The sequence below is a fragment of the Nyctereutes procyonoides genome, unplaced genomic scaffold (assembly GCF_905146905.1).
Source record: "Nyctereutes procyonoides isolate TBG_1078 unplaced genomic scaffold, NYPRO_anot_genome, whole genome shotgun sequence".
NCBI classification, from domain to species: Eukaryota; Metazoa; Chordata; class Mammalia; order Carnivora; family Canidae; genus Nyctereutes; species Nyctereutes procyonoides.
In genome coordinates this window covers 5,256,012-5,278,083 of record NW_026575141.1, presented here as the reverse complement: position 1 = coordinate 5,278,083, position 22,072 = coordinate 5,256,012, and the positions used below count along the sequence as shown (strand labels likewise).

General features: G+C 37.3%; 2 protein-coding genes across 3 annotated transcripts in view; one reads left to right on the top strand and one right to left on the bottom strand.

Moving 5' to 3' along the window:
* TNPO3 (transportin 3) overlaps positions 1-22,072 on the bottom strand; it is an 83,029-nt gene that overhangs the window by 8,127 nt on the left and 52,830 nt on the right. For both annotated transcript variants that reach the window (XM_055307382.1, XM_055307383.1), the window contains 10 exons: positions 19,854-20,045; positions 17,798-17,889; positions 16,699-16,775; positions 14,893-14,953; positions 13,878-14,018; positions 10,457-10,573; positions 9,642-9,736; positions 8,210-8,366; positions 6,674-6,841; positions 1,324-1,436 (listed from right to left, as the gene is read on the bottom strand). In XM_055307382.1, coding sequence (XP_055163357.1) covers positions 1,324-1,436; positions 6,674-6,841; positions 8,210-8,366; positions 9,642-9,736; positions 10,457-10,573; positions 13,878-14,018; positions 14,893-14,953; positions 16,699-16,775; positions 17,798-17,889; positions 19,854-20,045 — 1,213 coding nt within the window. The remainder of the gene's footprint in view (positions 1-1,323; positions 1,437-6,673; positions 6,842-8,209; positions 8,367-9,641; positions 9,737-10,456; positions 10,574-13,877; positions 14,019-14,892; positions 14,954-16,698; positions 16,776-17,797; positions 17,890-19,853; positions 20,046-22,072) is intronic.
* LOC129498171 (ATP synthase F(0) complex subunit C3, mitochondrial-like) lies at positions 2,162-6,667 on the top strand. Its single transcript, XM_055307384.1, has one exon. It carries the CDS (start codon positions 4,135-4,137, stop codon positions 4,558-4,560), a length of 426 nt encoding a protein of 141 aa, XP_055163359.1. The 5' UTR covers positions 2,162-4,134; the 3' UTR covers positions 4,561-6,667.

The window sequence follows — 22,072 nt, the reverse complement described above, 5'->3', positions numbered from 1 at the left end:
TTTGGTTTTATAAGATGAAAAAAATTCCGGACAGTGATTGCACAATGTACTTAACACTCCTGAACAGTATATTTAAGAATGGTTAAAATGATAAATTCTATCTGTATTTCATCACAATTAGAAATTTAAGAAAACCATCAGTAGAAGCTGGGTTGGTTATATGATACTGTTAATTTTCCCCTCTATAATATACCTTACATATACTTCTGTATCATGACATTCTTGCTCCTTTTTGTTAGTGCCTATTTATTTAGTTACATTCTGTTAATCAGTTAACCAATTTCTACTAATGAGCAATTAGAATATTTATAGTGTTTTTCACTATTACCAACCCTTCTGCAACACTCAATTCTCAGACCTATAAATAATTCCACTACTGTATGACTGTAAGCTAATACCTAAAATCTAGGCAGAATTCTAGAGATACTAGACATATAAAAAGATGTATTGGGGCAAGGTAGGACACAGTTACAAAATACAATTGCTATCAAGAGCCATAAAATCTCATAATCTTGATCCAATGACTGCATTTTAAGGAAAATAGTCAAAAGAAGGAAAAGGCTAGTTTTTTTTTTTTTTAGGCTAGAGTTTTAATATTACCTGTAATACTGAAAAATAATCTAAATGTATACTAATAGAGGCACCGTCCAGAAATTAAACAACACCTTTACAGCTATGAAGTAGTAATTAAGACTATGCAGCTACACTTATAATGTTTACTATGTTCACAGTAAAAAAAAAAAAATACTCATGTATACTTCTTAACATTTTAACTAAGCTTCAAGCAATTGACTCATGGGCTTAAAGCATCTCAGATATTTCATTTGGCCTGCATGCAATTAGAATTTCAGTATCTTAGGCATAATGAGTATTTTCCAATTCACTTCAGTTTACATCATCTATGTTTTACAACTAATGGTTTGCCTAATTCACATCTATAGTCCTGATCCCCGAATACAGACAAGAACAGAGGACTCCAGAAAGATAAAGATAGATCTTGTGAAGGGTAGTGGTCTGCTGAATGCATTTTTCTCTTGGAAGAAATAATGCTTCCACTTACCCATTAAGATCTTACACCTGTTAATAAGTTTGTACAGTAAAACTGATGCACACCTATACAGCATGGTGATATTTCCCCTCAAATTGGTTTCTAATGTCAATGTGGGCAATTCAATGCTAAACAGACACTGAATTGTGAATTTTAAGGCACACGAGAAACATACTCCTGTATATTTGGTATAAGAAACAAAGATATATTTTTTCTGCACACCATTTCTGTTCACATTAAAACAACAACAACAAAAAAAACCCCACATCACTCACCTAGTGACTTGTTTGTGGAAATCTGTAAGTTGTTTGTGTGTCACTGTAACCGCTCCCACAGTTGTCTCCTTTGGCAAACCTTTCAAGGAGTTCTCTAACCATCGACAAAAAGTCTGTGCAGAGAAGATGGTTAGAGTTTTAAGAAGAGGCAGGGCTTACTCAACTAGACTCTACAAGTATTAACACAACCCGCAGGTTTTCCTTAGCAGAATCAGGTCTTCCAGACTTGGAAGGACGTAAAGGAATTAACAAAAGCACTACTATCTTTAGGCCTTCTAACCCTCTGGGGTTTGGAATGGTCTACAAAGGCAAATCTAGATTTCACTTCAAAGGTGCAGCAGGCCATCATTTCAAAAGCACTTCTCTACCTTAGAAATGAAGTCTCTTCTGGATGAGACTATTGTTCTGTTCCTATCATTAAACTTCTGTAATATTTCAAAAATTAAACAGCTGCCAGAAAACTCTAGTACAATGATCAAAGGCAACTTACAGCAAAAGTTCAGTACCACAAAGAGCAAGGACAAAAAGTATAGTAAGTAAACATGTCAAAGAATATATATATAATATGAATCAGAGTCTAAAGGATTTTAAGGTCAACTATTCAGTCAACTCCTTTGTGATACCTGCCTTTTCTCTGGGCCAGAAAATTTTGTTGCTCACTCTGGTTGCTATTTATTTATTTTTTTTTAAAGAGTTTTTAGAGGTTTATTTTATTTTATTTTATTTTTTATTTATTTATTTATTTATTTATTTATTTATTTATTTATTTATTTATTTATTTATTTATTTATTTATTTATTATAGTCAGAGAGAGAGAGAGAGAGAGAGAGAGAGAGAGAGAGAGAGAGAGAGAGGCAGAGACACAGGCAGAGGGAGAAGCACGCTCCATGCACCGGGAGCCTGATGTGGGATTCGATCCCGGGTCTCCAGGATCGCGCCCTGGGCCAAAGGCAGGCGCCAAACCGCTGCGCCACCCAGGGATCCCTCTGGTTGCTATTTAAAAGAATATTATTGGGGTGCCTGGTGGCTCAGTGGGTTGAGCATCCTAACTCTCTGTTTTGGTTCAGGTCATGATCGGATGGATTATGGGGTCGAGCCCCATGTCGGGTTCCAACGCTAAACAGGTCATCAGCTTGGGATTCTCTTTCTCCCTCTGTCCCTACCCCAACTCATAGACTCTCTCACTCTCAAATAAATACAACTTTTAAAAAAATGTTGTAAAATAATATTTTTTATATCTGAGCACAGTCTCTCTCTTTATACCTTCCATATGCACAAAAACTGTCTACCCCTACCCTTACTTCCCTTCCTCTTCAAATTAAAAAATCAAATTCTAGAGACTTCTTCTGGGTTATTTTCAGTTGAATTGTTCTTTTCTGAGTTAGCTCTAATTTTCTAAACCTTTCTTTTTCTTTCTTTTTTTTTAAGATTTTATTTATTTATTTATTCATGACAGACACAGAGAGAGAGAGGCAGAGATAGGCAGAGGGAGAAGCAGGCTCCATGCAGGGAGCCCAATGTAGGACCCGATCCCCGGACTCCAGGATCATGCCCTGGGCCAAAGGCAAGCGCTAAACTGGTAGACCACCCAGGAGTCCCTTCTACACCTTTTTTCTTTTTTAAAACCTTTCTTAAGTAGGGTGTATATTTTGGTCATAGTTTTCAGCAGTAAAATAACCTTTTATAACTATATTCTTTACATTATATATTCCATTATGTTAATTTATGATAACAAACTGGAGCAAAAGTAAATATTCCATTACAATGTTTAAGAAGTACTGCATAATTCTCCAAGTATTGCTCCCAAAGAAGACAATACTACTAAGATAAAAACAAGCAGGGGCAAGAAATTCTGGAAGAACCATTAATTGATAAAGTTTTGGAATCCAAAAACAGCCTGTGAATTTACAATATAGCCCCAAATGGAACAATCAGAAATGAAACTAAAAAGCAAAACTAATCAGCTAGCACACAATGGGTCTAATCATTTACCAGTAAAGGAATCTGAGAAATCTGGTTGAAAACACTGAGTAAATGGCCACAGATGGGTATCCAACAAAGAAAGAGAGGAAGAGAGGTAAGGGTTTAATAGTATATTCAAGTCACATGACGAAGCTGATACACCATCTTCTATTGAAGAATCTGTGTGCTGAATTTTGAAAATGGTACAATTAAGAAAGTGCTCAATGCAAATTTTCTTTGGACTTACATCCTTAGAGAATTTCAATCAGTTTACAGGGTATGGACAACCCAAATTTACGTAAGGGTTCCTTTACAAAAACTTAGCTGTAAGTTGATGTTTATAGAAAACAATCTTTTTAAATTGCTTGACCACCATTCTGTGGTTATATATATAGTAAACTCTTATGAGCCCATGGCTATTTCATTTCTGTTCCTGCCTAAATGTGTGGTTCTAATTTTATTCTTCTGTTAGCACTTAACCATAGATTTACAAATCCAGAATGTTTTCGTTTTTATTTTTTAAAAATATTTTTAAAAATCCATTTATTTGAGGGGGGGGCGGAGAATACAAGCAGAGGGGAGGGCCAGAGGGAGAGGGAGAAAAAGACTCCTGAGTAGGGAGTCCCACATGGGACTCGAGCCTAGGACCCTGAGATCATTACCTGAGCTTAAGGGAGTTGCCAAAGTCACCCACGGGCCCCAAGAATGTTTTTATAAAGTTAGGTTTAGTGCCACTCTTTTGACCTATGCTGCCCCGTCTGCCGCCTCTGGGGAAGAAGGGAAGCAGGAGAGGAGCTCGCGTCGGCTGTCACCCAGGTCCTCCAGCCACATCGTCCCAAAGAGTGTACAATGTTTGCCTGCGCCAAGCTCACTTGCACCCCTGTTCTGATCCGAGCTGGATCCAGAGTTGCATACAGACCAATTTCTGCATCAGTGGTATATCGACCAGAGGCTAGGACTGGAGAGCACTCTACAGTATTTAATCGGGCCCAGAATGGTGTGTCTCAGCTAATCCAAAGGGAGTTTCAGACCAGTGCAATCAGCAGAGACATTGATACTGCTGCCAAATTTATTGGTGCAGGTGCTGCAAGAGTGGGAGTGGCTGGTTCTGGTGCTGGTATTGGAACAGTCTTTGGCAGCTTTATCACTGGTTATGCCAGAAACCCTTTGCCGAAGCAGCAGCGGTTTTCATATGCTATCCTGGGATTTGCCTTGTCTGAAGCTCTGGGTCTCTTTTGTTTGATGGTTGCTTTCTTGATTTTGTTTGCTATATAACAGAAATTACTGCTTGAAATGTTGGCATTCATATTAATTACAGATGTAATTCTGTGTACCTTACTGTCACTCCATAAACTGTACTACTGGTGTCATGGAAATGTACATTTCCAAGGTCATTTCATTAAAGATGAAAACTTTAAAAAAATAAAGTCAAATTTACATAATAAGTTTTCTGTTACCTGGGAACCAAGTATATTTGTGTAAAAAAAAAAAAAGTAACAGTATGGAAATTTCACTTCTCATGTCAAGGACTTTTGGAATTAAACTTGGTCCTGAGGGGTTCACAGAGTACTTTCTTTAGGAAAACACAAAAATATAGCCATATTAGATTGAAATAGAACATAATGAACTACTAGCAACAGGAACTATAGACACTATTCATTCCTGAAGCATTTGAGCTTACATGGAAGAATTGCAGAGCTATCTGATGAAACCAGAGTCACATAGAAGTCTCAAGAGTTTGATATATCAAGAATTAGGGGTGCCTGGGTGGCGCAGCTGGTTAAGTGTCCAACTCTTGGTTCAGCTCAGGTCATGGTCTCATGGTCATGAGATCGAGCTCTGCGTTGAGCTCCACGCTCCGCATGGAGTTCGCTCGAGATTCTCCCGTCTGCTGCTGCTGCTGCTCCCATTCCTGCTCTCTCTCAAACAAATAATTAAGTCTTAAATCAAGTAAAGCATATACTCACTTGGACAACATACACTAATCACTAAATTTTGGAGATGAATACACAAATCCAAGGCAGAACCTTTGGCTCAGTAACATCTGTTTTGTGAAACTGCTGAAGTTGAAGCTAACATCTATTATCAGTGATACAAAGCAGGAAACAACATTAAGATGCATGTGGACTTAAAAGTTACAATAAACTTGTGCATCTGGATTTTTCTGTAGTTCTGGAAGACAGTTCACTTTAACTGAAGCAACTCTATACTTTTCTGAACTGCTTTTATATTAATATTAAAAATTATAAGTCCTATTTAAAAATCATGTACAGGCTATATATACTTTACCACTATGCTCAAAACTTTCATGCAGTACATATAACCTGATTTATGATCATGTGGCCCAGTAATTAAATTACTGGATAACCTAACAAAAACTTCCTTGCCCAGGTGATAAATGACCTGGATCAAGAATTGAAACATCAGGGGTGCCTGGGTGGCTTAGTGGGTTAAACACCTGCCTTCAGCTTGAGTCATGATCCCAGGGTCCTGGAATCGAGCCCTGCATTGGGTTCCCTGCTAAGTTTCTCCTTCCCCCTGCACTGGGCTCCCTGTTTCTTGCTTCTTCTTTTCCCTCTGCCTCTCCCCACTGCTTGTGCTCTCTCTCTCTCTCAAATAAATTAATTAAAAATAAAATAAAAAATAAAATAAATACAATAAAAAATACAATAAAATAAATAAAATAACTGAAACAAGATGCAAATTAACCCAAAGGAGAAAAAAAATCCAAGAGTATATTGTGAGCTAATTTTCTGCTTCTATATCCCCAAATGCCCTGGCTAGATTTATTAGCATGGAAAACCATACAGTGCTATCTAAGGAGCTGGAAGTAAATTTACTTCTTGAATATATCCATCTGTATCATTATATAACTGATATATGGGCATCTCTTCACACAAGTGAACAAATTTCTCACTGGCCAGCCACAGAAACTGAATTTAATGCTTAGTATTCACTTCAGGTAATATAAACCCTGTGACAGTGAAACCAACATGTTTTCAAAAACCTAATAATGAATCACTGGCCTTCTATAGGCCCCATCATCTATTAATTAAACTTAGAAATATGCCTAGAATAGGTTCCATGGATATATAATAGAGCTGTTTCCTTTTTTTTTTTTTTTAAATTTTTATTTATTTATGATAGTCACACACAGAGAGAGAGAGAGGCAGAGACATAGGCAGAGAGAAGCAGGTTCCATGCACCGGGAGCCCGACGTGGGATTCGATCCCGGGTCTCCAGGATCGTGCCTTGGGCCAAAGGCAGGCGCCAAACCGCTGCGCCAACCAGGGATCCCCATAATAGAGCTGTTTTCAAAGTTATAATCGGCCTCCAGGAACTAAAGTTTAGGACTGTGAGAATGGGTTCTTCATGAAAACGATCTTACCGGTCTGTCAACCTGCATGATCTCCCAGAGTACTTCAGCCACATCTGGTAGGGTATAGGGGGGGAGACAAAAGCAGCATGTGTGGAGCAGCTGGCTTACAAGCTGCTGTCCAAGCTGGTTCATCACTTGTCCAATCAGTTCTTTCCGTAATTCAAAATCTTCTTCATGCTATAAGGAAACAGAGCAAAAATAAGCTCTAATTTCAAATCTCCACTCTAATAGTAATTCCTCTTTCCTAGAGAAGGAAATGTATATATAACAGCTAGATTCACAGACACCACTAAAATGTTCTGTCATTAGGAAGAAAATATTAAGAGTTTAGTATCAAGGAAATGGGCATGAATTTAGCTGAGACTAACTTTAACCCTTAGATTTTTCATGAACAGAAAGCAGAAGAGAAACAATGATTAATGGTTATAGGTAGCAATTTTAATTCTTTTTCTGTGAAAAATAGTGTCTATTTCCTTTTTAAAAACCAACTGATGGGCAGCCCCGGTGGCTCAGAGGTTTAGCGCCACCTTCAGCCCAGGGCCTGATCCTGGAGACCCGGGATCGAGTGCCGCATCGGGCTCTCTGCGTGTAGCCTGCTTCTCCCTCTGCCTGTGCCTCTGCCTCTGTCTCTCTCTGTGTCTCTCATGAATAAATAAATAAAATCTTAAAAAAATAAAATAAAATAAAACCAACTGAAAAATCAAAGACTTCTCTCAGATACCTAATCTTTTCTATCAAAAAAACAAACCCTTATTTTCTTCCTTTCTATAGTCTTGAATATACATATACTTCTAATATCTTTAAAGAAAATGATTTTTTTATAAATTGCTTTTCACATATAGTTTTCTTCTTTTTCTTTTACTACCAAACTTGTTAAATAATTAGCCCATTCATGTAATTGCTTCTTTCTTTTTTTTTTTTATTTTTATTTTTTTGTAATTGCTTATTTCTTTACCATTCTGTTACCTTCAATTCTATTCCATTTAGCCAAATCTACCTTTGAAAATTTTGTGAGCCATTATATACTCCAGCCAAACAGGTCTTTTGATTGTCTAACATACTTAGTACTATCCTGACTTTCTCTGGCTATATTAATGCCCCAATTAAGACTACCCTCCCCCTCTCTAATCCATCCAAATTCTATCTATATCTGACGGTTGCACTGAGGTCCTGCTTCTTCCAGAAACTAATCCCAACCCACTTCTGACTAAAGAGCTTTCCCTCCTCTGATCTCACGGCAATCATGACTTTTATTAGTCATCTGGCAATCAAATACTGCTTTTCTTTTGTTATTTAAATCTATATATTTATTTATCTCTTCAGCCAAACCTAAATAACATGGAAGTAGAAATATTTTTAGACTGTTTTATGTAGCTTACAGCACTTAGTAGAGTCTATCTTAAATCTAATAATGTTTTGGTTAGTGAACAGTATGTACCTACCAATACATATCAAATAAGGAGAATCTGGTTTTCCCCTAAGAAATGAAGAAGAGATATAAAAAAGGCAGTGAGCTGCAAAATAAAGTACAATGTTTATACTTACATCATTGGCTACCCCTGTATGGATAAGGTCTCGTAGGAACCTCATGACACTGCAATTGGCATCCCGGTGGTCCAGGGTAGTAGAGGCAATGGCCCACTGTAAGATAGGGATGACCACTTGGCTTCTCAGCAAGGTAACAGGGCTACGCTGAATAAACCTGGTGTAGAAAGATAGGGTAGGTATAAATGACAGGATTAGGCTCTACAAGCAACCAGAGTAAAAGGCAAAACTATGAATAGAGACAGTAAAAAGATCAGTGGTTGCTAGCCATCAAAGGGTAAGGGAGGACTCAACAGGTAGAACACAGTAATTTTCAGGATATTAAAACTATTTCATATGAAAATGGTAGATACATGTCATTATACATTTGTCCAAACCCACAGAAGGTACACTACCAAGACTAAACCCTAATGTAAACTATGGACTTTGAGGGAGGCGTGGGGTGGTATGGGGCAGGGGGTATATGGGAACTCTCTAAACTTTCCACTTAATATCACATGAGATTTCTCAGACCCTTTAATGTACGTGGAGAATCTCTGCAAAAAAGACACAATATTTTCCAAATTTACTTTACCATGCTTATTTGTGCAAAGAGCATCTCTGGGGATCAGTTTTTCAAGGAACACACAGTGGGAAAGCAGAGACTAGAGAGCCTACCCAACAGTTCTCTCATATCAATGATGACAACAACAAAAACAAAGGTGTTTCTAACTTGTCCAAAAACTAACCAAAAAAGCGTTCAATAGTCAATCCTGAAACAGTCAGTACTATTTTGCAATTGTAAGTGATATATATTAAATGTATAATTACATATAATAATCTATTTTAAATAATTTTTAAATGCTTTTATGTTCACTACTGCTTTGGTTCAAATTCCTTACCTAGGGACTAAAGAAGGAATTCAAAGGTTTGGCAATAATATAGTCAGTGTTACTGGTAGAAGGAATTTAAGCAGTAACTGGGGTGGAAAGCTGAGGGTAGAACCAGAAAGTGCAGAACAAGTTAATTTCTAAGGCACCTTAAAATCTTAAAAACTTTTTACTCTGAAATATGATTTTATCTAAAAGATGCCAAGCCTCCTAAAGGAAAAAGCTGAAGTGAAGCAAGTCATCATAGCAGCACAGAAAGTTAAAACTAGAGGGGATTCTAGAGGTTTTCTAGTCAAATGTTTTTTGCCAAGCTGGTTTTATTGTCTTGTGAGTGTTCCCTCCTTTGTTATAGAAACCCAGCTGCTTTCCCCCACTCCCATCCAACTCCTCTTCCTCACTTACAGGGATATTCCAGTTCATATTTAACTTTGGGCTAGGAATCATTAACCTACCTATACTCCACTAACCTCATTTTATAGAGAAGCAATCAAGTGTTATATGACAAGACTAAGCAGTGATGGGGATAAGCAATAAAGTAAGGGTTGCTCTTCAGAAGGACTGACCTGGTGGCCAGCCTGAACAGATCATCCACAGTGTCAGGGTGATTCTGGAGCCCATTCTGCTGTTCCAGCAGCTGAAAGGTAGGGATGCACAGTGCCTAAAACAGAATAGAGATTTTAAATAAGTGCTAGTACATAAATCCAACAGCATTCAGACTTGCTAAATATCACAACATACACAAAAGGAACAAAGTGGGGGAAGTACAGATGGGAAAAGAAAAACACTCTGAGGAGAATTAGATCAAGAAAAGGAAGAGAGAAATCTTTCTCAGTTGATGTAGTTTTCACATATGAAGTGCATATTTCAGATAGGGTTGAGGGTATAAATTTTAGTTGATGAAACTAGATAGATGTCATCTCAAAGTTTTAGAAGTTTCTGGGGGCACTGGAGTGGCTTAGTCAGTTGAGCATTTAACTTTTGATTTTGGCTCAGGTTATAACCTCAGGGTCATAAGAGCAAACCCTGTGTTGAGCTCAATGGTGGGCATGGAGACTGCTTAAGATTCTGTCTTCCTCTGCCCACACCCGCACCTTCCCCCAGCTAGCTCTCTAAAAAAATTTAGAACTTTCTGAAAGTAAGACTGCTTATGTACTAGATTATTAGGTGCCCCTGATCCTTACATTCATATGGCCAATCTCTCTCTCATTCTCCCAGGCATGACTGTCCAGAGAGTAACTAGAAAGTTTCTACCTCCCTGTTATTAGGTAATCAATATGCCTGGAGGATAAACACAGAGAAGCAAGAGAATTCAAAACATGGTGAAGAACAAACTGCTAAGCCTTTAGTCCCTCCAAGAAACTCCCCAAGAAAAACAGACCTGGAGCATGTCTAGGAGTCCCTGCCGACAGCCCTCTTCCATGCCATATTCATCCACGAGGATACTGCCAAGGTACAGGAAACAGGAATGCTGATGTACGTGGTATACATTCACCATCTGCCAAGGGAAAAACCAGTTAGTTCAATTCTTTACTCCCCAAAAAGTATTAACTTAGGAAACTGTTTAGATGAAGAAATTCAGAGACAGACTGGTTTCTTCTCTTTGAGACAACACTGTAGAGCTTGCTGGCTACATTTTTTCAAAGAGAGGGCTCAATTCTTCAATAATTTTCCAGTACTCTCTTTGGAGTCCTTTTATGCCTTTGACATTTATCTTCCCAAAACAATATTTTAAGAGAGCTGATAATACTTCAAGCTGGAAGCCATTAGGATGCTAGAATCCAATATATTTCCAAAATCCTAGCATATATCCTAACAACTTAAAGGTTGTTCTTATTTGCATTAAAGATTAACTCTTAAAAAAAAAAGCATATATAGCTATAGCAGGGCTAAAAATGCCTACTATTCTCATCCTGAAAGAGACTGTGAAAGCACTGTTTAAATTCTGAGTGGCTCCTAAACCCTTCTATTTAAACTTTTCAGTAAAAAACAGTGTTTCTAATCAAGATAACTGGATCTCAAGAGAATAAAAATGTTAATATATATACCTGAGTTAAATGATTTGTTTAGGGTTTTCCCCCTACTCTCCTCCAAAAATTAAAAGGTATCTATATATTCATCTATTTAAAATGCCATTACAGGGGCACCTAGGTGGCTCAGCAGTTGAGTATCATCCTCCCGGGGTCCTGGGATCAAGTCCCAGCATTAGGCTCCCTGCAGGGAGCCTGCTTCTCCCTCTATGTCTCTGCCTCTGTCTCTCATGAATAAATAAATAATATCTAAAATAAAATAACATAAAATAAAATTAAATAAATAAATAAATAAATAAAATAAAATAAAATGCCATTACAACACATGTATTGATTTTTTAAGTAGGTTTCATGCCCAGTGTGGAGCCAAACATAGGGCTTGAACTTAGAATCCTGAGATCAAGACCTGAGCTAAAATCAAGAGTTGGACGTATAACTAAGTGTATTGGTTTTATTATATAAATTTATCTCAATGAATGTGGTGGGGGCTGAAAGACAAGTGACTGACTCTTATCAACATATACCATAGAATGGGCTATGATGGGAGCTATGAATCTGTTTGGTGTTGTATACTCAAAACTATATGCCCTACTTGAATGATTGAAGTCATGAGCTGGTAAACTTTTTTTTTTTTAGAGATTTTATTTATTTATTCATGAGAGAGAGAAGAGAGAGAGAGAGAGGCAGAGACATAGGCAGAGGGAGAAGCAGGCTCCATGCAGGGAGCCTGAAGTGGGATTTGATCCCGGGTCTCCAGTATGGGTCTTCAGTATCACGTCCCGGGTCAAAGGCGGCACTAAACTGCTGAGCCACCCAGGGATCCCATGGTAAACTTTTTCTTAAAGGGCCAGATAGTAAAAATTTTAGACTTTGTTGGCCATATGATCTGTCTACTCAACTTTTTTTTTTTTTTAAGATTTTATTTATTTATTCATGAGAGACACAGAGAGAGAGAGAGGCAGAGGGAGAAGCAGGCTCCATGCAGGAAGCCTGGTGTGGGACTTGATCCCGGGTCTCCAGGATCATGCCCTGAAGGCGGCGCTTAAACCGCTGAGCCACCAGGGCTGCCCTGTCTACTCAACTTTGCCACCGTAGCACAAAAATGGCCAATACAGAATACTTAAATGAATAAGCATGGCAATCTCTAAGAAAACTATATTTACAAAACTAGGTGACAGGCCAATTATAGTTCTGGTTTACTGACTTCTGAAATTTGGATTTAAAAAAATACTTTTCATTTTTTCACGTGTACTGATTTTAGAACACACTTCCTATACAAGGTGCTACTCTATTGGGTTGGTCACATAATCAGCAGGAATAAAAACAAAACAAAACAAAACAACAACAACAAAAAAACAAAGTCATGAGGGTATCCTCTAACAGCAAAGAGGCATTAAAATAAGTTACATTTGATCCAGAATGTATTACATTGAGGGGGATACATACTGAAGATGGAAATACATGCAGTACAAATATACAGTGTCCTCAGGGTATAGTAAATGTAAACTTTAAGCTAATCTACAATATAAAGAAGGCAGGGCTGTGCATATGCCAACTGATACTTCACTAGCATGATCCTACTTGAAGGTGAGTGCTTCCTTATGATTGAGGTACCCAAGGGTGCCTGGCTGGCTCAGTCAGTGGAGCATCCAACTCTTGATCTCAGGGTTGTGAGTCCGAGCCCCACACTTGGTGTAGAGCTTACTTAAGAAATACAATTTTAAAAAGAAAAAAAAAAAAGGAATGAGGCACCAGGGTGCAGAATTTAAGGAGGCACTCACTGTCAGGGTCAGCTCCCCAGAATATTTAACTCCTTAAAATCTGCATCATGGATACACTGTCTAGGTAGAGAAGGGTCACTTCAGGCTGAGGAGGTGGCCCAACCTGGAGCTGTGCATTTTCCCTCAATGCATGGATGCAAAACTTAAGAAGGCACTTTACTCCAAGTCCTGTAAACACCAAGGCTGACACTTTGCCTTGCCTTTCAATTTTGTGCCTTTCTTCAATCTGGTCCTGGCTCTGCTATAAGGTTAACATCAAATTACTTAGTGATTTCAGTCACTAATTACAGGCATCTCATATAGAGTAGTTCTTGATGTGAATGTGATCTTACAGAACCTCATACAGTGAGTCACACCATCATAATTGCGTATCAATCTTGGTGATTATAAAAGAGTCAAACATTTCTTGACAAATAACAGACTTATGTGACCAAATCTGGTCAAGTTAGAAAAAAATTCCTTTGGGCCAAGAAATGGCAAAATTTGACATAACACATTTTAAAAAGAAAAATTAGTATAAAATGCTTAGTGCTAGTACATGAAAGCTGAGCATTAAAGTCATTCTCTTCCTAATTTCATGCCAGAATGTGTTACTATTTAGACTCTCACTATACAGAATAGATTATAGGCTGTTTCCCTCAGAGACAACATACCATAGGTACTACTTATCTCCTTCAAATATTTTGGAGTTTGTATTTAATAAACACAAGTATTCCATTTCATCAGCAAAATTTTTGTCCTATTTCAGGGGCACTTGGGGGCTCAGACAGTTAAGCATCTGCCTTCGGCTCAAGTCATGATCTCAGGGTCCTGGAATCAAGCCCTATGTCAGGCTCTCTCCTTCTCCCTCTCTCTCTGCCCCTCCTCCTTGCTCATGCTCCTCTCTCTCTCTCCTCATCCCCCAAATAAATAAATCTTAAAAAAAAAAAAAGTGAAGACTCCTACTTCAAATTCTATACACTGTACATTTTCCCTCTCAGGAAGAACTTACCTGTGTAACTAGTGGCTGCAGCAGGGCTGCAGATCCTTTGCCTACACAGCGAACAGCAAAGCGGAGGCACCTGCAACAACGCTCTACAATCCGATTATCAGCCCGGTGTTTATTTAGAGTCTCAGATAAAACTGGCCATATCTGAGTCAAAAGTCAAAGAGCACAAGAAAGAAAACAATGAACAATTAAGAGATGAAAAAAATGCTCCAAGTTGGTAACATCTAATTTGGTTTTCAAATAATTTGGAAAAAGCTTTCTTTATAGAAAAACATGTGGCCTCAATCTGTGTGCATGAGTGCACACATGCATCTGAGTATGTAGAGGGTCAATACATTATCCAACACTAAAACACAACCACTTCTTAAGAGAAGCATAGTGACTCTATAGAACAGGAAGAGAAGCATGACTAACTTCCCTAAAAGATAAACTTTGGACTTCCTAATTCAGGATGAAAAGAATTAGTATGAGTTACAGAGGAAGAGATGTTTACAGACAGTTGTGAGTTGGAATACTTTGAACAAAAGGGCTGGAGCTAATGAAATGGGATTATCTGATACTGTCAAACACTAATGTATACTTGGAGATTTCCCACTGAAGCCTGAAAAGCACTTCTCAAAACATGCCTTTTGATCCTCATATTACTGTCAGTGAAAAAAGCAAAAGGACATTTACATTGGGGAAACAAAAGCCATGAGGGATAAATGGCTTTGTCAAAAAAATTTTGCTAGTATTACACAGGTCTCCTACTCCTAGCAACTCTAGGATTCACATAGATAATCTCTTTCTACTTCTCTGGGCTTTGAGTACATTTCCCCACAGTCTGTTTTCTTATCAAATCTATAGTAAAAAATATTTATTTGAATGGTTCTCTCTTCTATTCATTGAAACTTAAACTGTATCAACAAACTGAATCTTCCTGTGAGCCTAAAAGACAGTATCTTCTCATTTTAGTTACCCACAGCCTTATAAGGAAAAAGGAAGGAAGCCTTGTTTCACAGGCATGTTAAGCACTTACTTCCTGTATGACTTTTTGGCAAGGATGAGTTTGTCCATTTTCCACAATGGGATTGGTGTGTCTGGGGAAAGACAACAACCCAAAATATTAAAAGAGCAACTTAACTGAAGAGCCATAGCTCTGAATCCTGCTGGCTTACTTAGTAACACTGTCATCACATAAAGAATACCAAATAATAAACTTATTTATGACTCAATACCTTTTCCTTCTATTCTAGTCAAACAAACACAAGCACATAGTTTAAATCATCCCTTGTGCTGTTTTTTTGGTCACCTTTAAGCCACTTCCACTAGAATATGCCAACTCAATCTAACTCTGGCTTACATGGGCTGTGGAGCACTATAATTATCTTTTTCATTTTTTTCTCTTTAAAAACCAGAAATGTAGACTTTTCCAAATTAATAAAAAATATTAATTAAAAACCAGGTTGTCTCAATCCACTATAAGAAACCAAGTACTGCTCCAGTCTCAGCTTTAAAAGGCAAAAGCTTTAAAAATTCTAGCCTACCCAATATGTTTTTCATGGCTGTAGTCAGAACCCAATGATATATAATATGGGCCCACTCACAATATGCCAAATCCAAATACTTTTCTAGTTCTAGAATCCACTAATTTGAAAGAAAGCAGGAAAAACAAAACAAAACAAAACCCTGTATGATTACCAACCTCTTTAAAGGAAAGAAATTCTTGAATTTCAAGAAACTCAACAGCATCTTAATTTTTTAAAAAATTTCATTTTCTTTAAATTGGGGGATTTCCATCTATTGCAGATATTCCATTTATTGTGAAATAAGGACTGCTGGCTGGACTTTCAGAATGTCAGGTAACAGGGCTATCATAATTATACAAGAAAAACACTGCACCGGGGATCCCTAGGTGGCTCAGCGGTTTAGCGCCTGCCTTCAGCCCAGGGCTTGATCCTGGAGTCCCGGGATCAAGTCCCACATCAGACTCTGCATGGAGCCTGCTTCTCCCTCTGCCTGTGTCTCTGCCTCTCTCTTTCTGTGTCTCTCATGAATAAATAAATAAAATCTTAAAAAAAAAAAAGAAAGAAAGAAAGAAAAACACTGCACCAAATTAAAAAAAAACAAAACAAAACACCTGTTGAACAAATAAGCTAAAACACCTCAGTTTTAACTTATTCCACATAGGCTTTTACACAACTACTCTAATATTCCACTTATATCTATGGGTCTGACAAATAATAAATTATGTAACTCAGGAAGGATCACTCTGAACACTGTCACTCAAATTTTTTTTTAATCATTAGGATTCCCTTGAACTTCAAAGAAGGATTAATTTCACCTGATCAATGAAAAGGCTTTATTATTTTTTTGCACCCCTACAATACACAGCAACAGTTCTGGAGTGTGATCCTTGGAATAGCAAGCAGCAATGACAGCATCACATGGGAACTTATTAGAAATGTAAATTATTGGATCCTACCCCAAATCCAACTGAATCATACTCTGGGGATGGAACCCAGCAATCTGTTTTGATAAGCCCTCCCATTTGATACCCATTTCATAACATGGCTGTTATGCATGTTAAAGTCTGATAATCACCAATCTAGAGATTAAAAAAATTAATTACATTTTAAAGTATCTTTTGACAAAGGTCTATCAAGAATAAAGTCTTAGAATTTGTCTTTGCACCAAATTTCCAGTAATGGGCTTATCAGTCTCCTAACAGAAGAGATGACAGGAAGTACTTGGAAGTTTACGGAAAAAACACATGCTTTTTAAAATACATAATGGTCTTATTTGAGCTGTTAACCCAAATCAGGCAACCAGTCTCCCTTCTTACCTAAATATTACTGCAAGGCGATCTAAGAACACAGTGGGATCTGAGGATATGCCATTGCTGGGCTCCTGAGACAACAGCTGAAGAGACAGAGAGATAATAAAACTCTGTTGTTACACATACATACCTACAGCAAACACTGCAACATACATCCCTATACATCAACCTCCCTCCCAATCTCTGCTTATTTCCTTATAAGAGATTCCCAATAGTTACTACTTTTAAATTCATATTGTCAAATTACTTTCCTTTATCTTACTGCATCATGGCCAAGACTACATATTACAACATTTTACTATATGATCATTGTGGTGTGGAAAAACAGTATTATTTTTCCACCATTTACTTTTATAATACCAAGACATTATATGCATTATATAATACAGATCATACACAACATTATTATATAATCCATATTTTTATTTCACTTTCTGTTACAACACTTCAAAATGACTAAGGCTTCATAATATATATTTTTTTCATAATATATTTTAAGAGATAAAGTAAGTTGCCTCTTATTCTTTCCTAAAACTTCTTAAATAGTTCTAGCAGGATATCATTAGAGATAAACTTTAGAATCATTATGTCAAATTCTTCTATTACTGCACTACAAGTGTAACTTGAGAAGAGCTGGTATTACTGATAGTGAAAATCTACTGATTTTAGAATAAACCATGGATGCAGCTTCTTTGATAGACTTATTAATTTTATTATTTATTTTTTTAAAAAGATTTTATTTATTTGACAGAGAGTGCAAGCACACTCTCTGTGTGCTTGGAGTGGCAGGCAGAAGGAGGTGGAGAAGCAGGTTTCCCACTGAGCAGGGAGCCTGATGGAAGACTTGATCCCAGGAGGCTGGGATCATGACCTGAGTCAAAGGCAGACACTTAACCAACTGAGCCAGGCACCCCTGTCTAATTTTAGTAACTTTTTAGTTCATTCTCTTGGCTTGTCTATACATAAATAAAAGATCACCTGTAAATATATAATTTCGTCTTTTCCTTTCTAACATGTAAGCATTACACACACACACACACACACACACACACACACACACACACACACACACACACACTAAGCCCCTTATTTAATTGGGACTCACCTTTTTCAATGCCATAACCTGAACAGAACATAGTTCACTAAGGCATTCAGTAATCTTATCCAAAGGTAATCTGGCTAGGACAAGTGCTGTCCCTGCAAGACAAAGAAAAATACAAATAAAACAAAAGTTCAACTGAGGGAATTCATTGATCTCTATCAGTTGGCTATGAGAAGAGGCTGGCTGGTTTTATTCTTTTCAAAAGATCAGCACTATTTTTTCAGTTATAGTATTTTGTTATTTAGGTTAGTTTCTCTTTATTTGGCTTAGACAAGGAAATCACTTTCACTTAACATTCACAACTGAAGTTAATATTAAATTCTCTCTCCTCAGCCTATGGGTTTAAAGATGTTTAAATACAACTCCCCTTCCAATTCTTCAAATACTTTAAAAAAATTCCTCACAAAGCCAGTATCAAAGCTATTTTTATATAGCATAGTAAAATGGTTCTCAAACTTCCCAGACGTTCTGATCTAGCAGGTCAAGGAAAGCCTTTATTTTTGATAAGTACTGTAGGCAATTCTTTTCATGAGATAAATTTGAGAAACAGAGACAGTTTTTTCCTAAGAGGTCTGATTCTAGTTATACCATAACAGAATCTATGAGTTAGGTAAGGTATGATCTTTGGGCCTGTAAAATAAGTGCTCTGAACAGAAGAATAAGTTAAGTTTGCCTTTCTTTCATTTTTTAAATAGTTGCAAAAGTCTCCCCCCATCTCTTTTTTTATTAAATAAAATCTTAAGTTGGAATGCCAATAGGTTAAAAAAAAAAAGTACCTAGCTTAAAATGGGAACAGAAGGCCCAAACCCTTCTCACTCAGCCTTCCTCTTGTCACAATCCTCATCAAATGCTAAAGCATCTCCCCTTAGAGCCAAAGAATTACATATTAGCCTAGTTCCTTTCCAAGGTAAAAAAAAAAAAAAAAAAAATCCAGGACTATGATTTTTCTAATCTCCCAAAATTTCATTCAACAGAACAGTTATCAATCCATAAGTCTTCAAATGTGAATTAAAAAACTAAATGATTTCTCCTGGTAATCTATAAGTCATGGATGAGTTAGACCTATTTAAAATCAGAGGGAGGAATTTAACTTAAATAGGATTTTTCCTTTTAATTCAGTAGTTAAGTAGTAAGAATATTTGATTCTGTTTCAATGCCTTATTATCTATGCCTATGAAGGGAAACAACAACAGCAAATATACTAGCTGGAAAGGAACTTGGTCATAAATATAACAACATTTAGTTCACAGACAAGGTCATCCAACTTAGCCAAGACTAACTTGTTTTTTACTCACAGAGGCTTAAATAATGCCACACAGGTTGTATTACCCAATCTTTTATTTGATATACCCTCAATTCCCTCTATTTATCAGCTATAGGATTTCACCACTTCACAGGGTACCCCAATAGTTTCAGAGTTTAGCTTCAAGTGTTTTCTAACAGCCAGTACATGTCAACAACTAACTCCTATTCATAAAATAAACTTTTTCCTCTTTTATAGGACAATCTTTCAAATATTTAAAAATAGCCACCATGCTAAAGTCTCTTGTCTTTTCTTCCCTAGCTTTAATATCTCTAGTTCCTCTTCCTCTGAACTTCATCATCACTCTGGCTCCTTGCCTCTAGACAGGCAATCACTGAAAGTAAAGCTGATGCATAATGGTTAAAGACCAGTAAGAGACCAAGTTTCTACTGACAGGACTGATCACACACTATCTTTCCATTTCCAACTACCGCTTTGGTATGGCAATGCTATTTGGTCTTTTTTATTCTTCCCCCAACTCAAAAAGAAACTATGTTTAGTTCAAATGTGTCACTGCCAACCCAAAATCTAGGTTCTAGGTCTGTGCTACACACACTGTAAGCAGTTTGAATTAGTTATATAGCCTTAAAATATTCTAAAGAATGCATCTATATATAATCAACACCCTCCTGAGTGGAATGGCAAACTTTGTCCATCACTAAGCATGCTGCAACTGAAAACCTGGGATGTCACTAGTAGAAGATAATCCCCAGAAGTGACTTAGAGATGTTATTGGTTATCATCTGAAGTAAATACCTTTTAGCAAGCCCACAGCAGCTTCTGGAGACAACATGAAGGAATCAAGGGAACGGGCAATCTCCAGGAGTCCATTAAAGTGCTGAGCCATGTGGTCTCGGCAGACAGAGCAAATGTTATGAATGGCTTTGGCTGCAGCAGAAGCCAGAGGCTTTTCACACAGGCCCTTCATCAAATAGCCCAACACAGGATCTAACAAAGAAACCACACAATAGAGATTACATATCTGAAACTCAAGGAAAACTTCTAATTTCTTACAACAGAGGTTTATATCCCTGCCCCCTTCCCCCCTTTTAAGCAAAAGAACCATCTTAGAAAACGAAATGTGTTCAAACTCCAATATATAAGACATACAAAAGGAGCTGATCTCACTGACATAGTGTAAGGGAGCCTTGGGTACTAGCTATTCACCTTCTAATTCTTTCCTCATGGCTAGGCCTTCACACAGTACAATTTAAAAACCACTGGTGGATAAGACCATACAAGTATTAAGAATACGGCAATATAAAAAAGAATATGAAGCTCAGAGAGCTACCATTATTTATACTCAGAGATGAGTCACTATGTAAAAACAGCCTATGTTAATCAAGACAATGACGGTTCTCTAAAGTGGACACTTTTATACTTGCTTCCCTTTTTTTTTTTTTTTAAAGATTTTATTTATTTGTCAGAGTGTGTGCACAAGCAGGGGGAACAGCATGCAAAGGCAGAAGCAGGCTCTCTGCTGAGCAAGGAGCCTGATGTGGGGCTCGAACCCAGAACCTTGGGATTATTACCTGAGCTGAAGGCAGACGCTTAACTGTCTGAGCCACCCAGGCACCCCTATACTTCCTTCCTTATAGTCAGAAAAGGCTTTAAAAACACATAGATTGAGCTTTAGCACTTCTAGAAAAATTGTTTTACTTTGTGGCAAATATAATTGTGCCAAAGAAACTAATTATAAAGGTGAATTTCTATAAAAAAATTATATTATCTTTTACCTTACTTTGTAAAAATCACAATGTTTTTTAAGTTTTTATTTATCTGAGAGAGAGAGAGAGAGAGAGAGAGAGACAGAGAGCACACGAGAAGAGGGGTAGGGGTAGAGGTTAGAGGGAGAAGCACACTCCCCACTGAGCAGGGAGCCAGATGCAGGGATTGATCCCAGGACTTTGGGATTGTGACCTGAGCTGAAGGCATACACTTAACCGACTGAGCCACCCAGATGCCCTCAGAATGATTTTCTATGGGAAAATCACATATGACTAAAAATAACTTTGTGAGTACTTTATACTCTAACTTCATACCAAACCATAAAAGGAATCAAAATAATAGTATCTTAAAGCACATTTAAACATTATCTTCATTTCCAGTCTAATGACTGATATGATGCACCAACCCCTCCACAAAAGATGACTAAAAACTTTTAAGCCTAAGAATCAGAAAAACAAAGTATAAGCAACTATAATACTGCAGGCTTGTGATTCTCAAATGGAATATTTATTGTTTTAACTATCCTTTTTTTTTAATGTTTTAGATTTTATTTATTCCTGAGAGACACAGAGAGAGGCAGAGACATAGGCAGAGGAAGAAGATTCCCTGCAAGGAGCCTGGGATCACAACCTGAGCCAAAGGCATTCGTTCAACCACTGAGCCACCCAGGCATCCTGTGTTTTAACTATTCTAAAGTAAATATGAGCATGAAGCAATCTGTCACAGTGTTGAAGTTTATTTGAATAAAATAATGCAAGGTGATAGTGAATGATAAATCTTAACAAACAAACCCACTTTGTTTCTTGTGGAAAAATCATTCAGAAAAGCAAGCCAAATGTTGAGACAGGTAATAGATGTGGAGAAATCTAATCTATTAGAAAACCTATTACAAAATAGGCTGGGATGCCTGGATGGCTCAGCAGTTAAGCTCTGCTTTCATCTCAGGGCATGATCCTGGAGTTCAGGGATCGAGTCCCACATCGGGCTCCCTGAGGGGAGCCTGCTTCTCCCCCTGCCTATGTCTCTGCCTCTCTCTCTCTCTGTGTCCCTAATGAATAAATAAATAAAATCTTAAAAAAAAAAAAAAAAGAATTAGAAAATAGGTATTTTTTAAATTTAAATGATATCTTGAATTTGAAAATGTTTCAGCTATAATGTGAGCATGTCTGTCATATGCTCTGTATACAGAAATAAGAAAAAAGAAACATCACTTCTTAAGCAAGAGTTTCAAACAATAAAGTATATAT